Genomic DNA, 2,458 nt, shown 5'->3' with positions numbered 1-2,458 from the left:
TCCCGTGTCCTCATGCGCCGCTTTCTCCCCCGCTGCCCTGCAGGTGATCAACGCCATCGAGCAGGATTACCGGCTCCCGCCGCCCATGGACTGCCCCGCCGCCCTGCACCAGCTGATGCTGGACTGCTGGCAGAAGGACCGCAACACCCGCCCGCGTTTCACCGAGATAGTCAACACCCTCGATAAAATGATCCGCAACCCGGCAAGCCTCAAAACTGTGGCAACCATCACCGCTGTGTGAGTCTCCCGGCGCGCGGGGGATGCTCTTGTGTCAGCCATCCCAAGCCACGGCGAAAGGCTCCCCGAGCAGCTCGCGCTGCCAGGGGAAGGACAGGAGCGCTTGAATCGTTTGCCAGGCGCAGGGGGGTTCTGTCTTTGCTCTGTCTGACAGTCAAACAAAGAACATGCAGTTTTCAGTTCAGCAACAGCAATAATTCTTTGCTATTGATTGTTTGTGGCGTGTGACCATACGGGTGCAATGTCTGCTCTGCCGGCGCCTCCGCCCCTGTGGCTCTTGCAGCTGGATCACAACGTGTGGGGTTGCGAAGCGCAGCTTGGCAGAGTGGTATTCCCATGGGACGGGCCTTCCTCATGCCCTTCCTTGTCTCAGGCATGTGCCGGCAGCGGGGCGGTGTTGGGAGGAGCACAAGGATGCAGGGGGGTGCATGGGGGAACGCATCTGCGCACCGGCTGGGCTCGTGACTGGCAGCCCCTCGGCGCTGGCCGGGCTTGTCCCCAGCGGTGTGTCCTGTTGCAGGCCTTCTCAGCCCCTCCTCGACCGCTCCATCCCCGACTTCACTGCCTTTACCTCAGTAGATGACTGGCTGAGCGCCGTGAAGATGAGCCAGTACCGGGACAGCTTCCTCACCGCTGGCTTCACCTCCCTGCAGCTTGTTGCCCAGATGACATCTGAGTGAGTTGGGTGCTGCGCCAGGTCTGCCCGAAAGCTGGGTGCTGCCCGGGGCGGGTTGGGGTTGTGGGGAGGTGAGAAGGTCAGTTCAAGGCACCTGCAAAGGAAGGGTCTGTCCCATCTATCACGCTGGTCAGCAGAAGCACCCTGAGTCTGGAGGTGACTGCGCTCACCATCTCGGGGTCAGTGTGCAGGTGCCTCCCTGCTCTCAGTCCCACCTCGCCCCCGGTGATGCTTATGGGGCTGCGCTGGAGCTCTGTGGCTGCTCTGCTGAAAGGCACAGACCAGCTGAGCTTACATCCCTCACTTCACTTAGAGAGAGCAAAACAGATACGCCAACCTATACTTGAGTAAATACTTGAGTGGTCAAGCACTGGCACAGGCTGCCCAGGGAGGTGATGGAGTCACCATCACTGGAAGTGTTCAAAAAACGTGTGGACGTGGCACTTCGGGACATGGTTTAGTGGGCACGGTGGTGTTGGGTTGGCGGTTGGACTTGATGATCTTAAAGGTCTTGTCCAACCTTAATGATTCTGTGATTCTGTGGACCCCCAGCTGCCCATTGATACTCCTCCATCTGTCTGTCTGTCTGTCTTGCAGAGACCTCCTGAGAATAGGGGTGACTTTGGCTGGGCACCAGAAGAAGATCCTGAACAGCGTCCAGTCCATGCGAGTACAGATGAGTCAGTCTCCGACCTCGATGGCATGACGTCCCTTGTTCGACGGGGAGGGGAGTGGGGAGGGCACGCAGCGGAGGGGCAGAGGTGGGAGGGGAGGAATTGACGGGTGCCGTGGGGCAGCGTTTGGAGAGGTGCCGCCGCTGCCCAGAGACTGTGACCGCAGGCGAAGGATGTTCCTGGGACTCATCTCTTATTAACTGGTGACTTCCGTTCCTCACCAACAGAAGCACACTTACCAATGTCATGGGGAACAGCGTATAAATACATATAAATATGTACAAATCATATATTTAAAAAACAAAACAATTAAAAAAAACCACAAAAAACAATGAAGACAAACCAATGTGCGTTGGGGAAGCAAACCCAAACCCTAGAGACCAGACTCCATCCCACCACCAGTGAGCAGTGGTCGAAACTGAGGAGGAGGAAGGGGCTGCTGGGGAAGGGAGAGGCATGAGATGGAGAGTCCCATCTGGAGAAACCACCTTCCTTTTCTTTTCTTCTTTCGCCCTCCCTCCTCACCCCGCTCCCTTCTCTGCTCATGGACCGGGTGGAAGCGTCCTCGGGTGTCTCCGCAGCTCCCTGCCGTCCTGCCCAGGTGCTGCTCCGGCAACTACCAAAGGACTTCGCTGACCACTGCATGGGGGATCCGACTCAATCCAGTTAATGTCTTCATATTGAAGAAGAGATGTACCTTCAATAGAAAACCTTGGGTTTTTTTTTTTCTCTTTTGCTTGCATTTTTTTTGCAAAAAGGAAAAAAGAGGATTTTAAAAAAAGAAAATCCATCCTGGAAAATGGAAAGAGGTGTTCCCGTGTGTATGTGCGCTCGTGTGTACGTTGTCAACCTACCGTGGACTCACTGCTTG

General features: G+C 56.1%; 1 protein-coding gene across 1 annotated transcript in view; it reads left to right on the top strand.

The window, feature by feature from the left end:
* Window positions 1-1,896, top strand: part of LOC104622403 (ephrin type-B receptor 1-like) — a gene marked incomplete at its 5' end in the record, with an annotated part of 22,749 nt that extends 20,853 nt beyond the window's left edge. Inside the window, 3 exon segments of the mRNA XM_010289167.1 lie at window positions 44-237; window positions 758-913; window positions 1,511-1,896. Of these exon segments, the coding sequence (XP_010287469.1) occupies window positions 44-237; window positions 758-913; window positions 1,511-1,619 (459 nt within the window).
* Window positions 1,897-2,458: the final 562 nt, after the last annotated feature.

Source organism: Phaethon lepturus, unplaced genomic scaffold, assembly GCF_000687285.1.
Source record: "Phaethon lepturus isolate BGI_N335 unplaced genomic scaffold, ASM68728v1 scaffold23426, whole genome shotgun sequence".
Lineage (NCBI taxonomy): Eukaryota > Metazoa > Chordata > Aves > Phaethontiformes > Phaethontidae > Phaethon > Phaethon lepturus.
The sequence above is the reverse complement of the archived record's forward strand: the minus strand, read 5'-3'. Positions and strand labels throughout refer to the sequence as shown.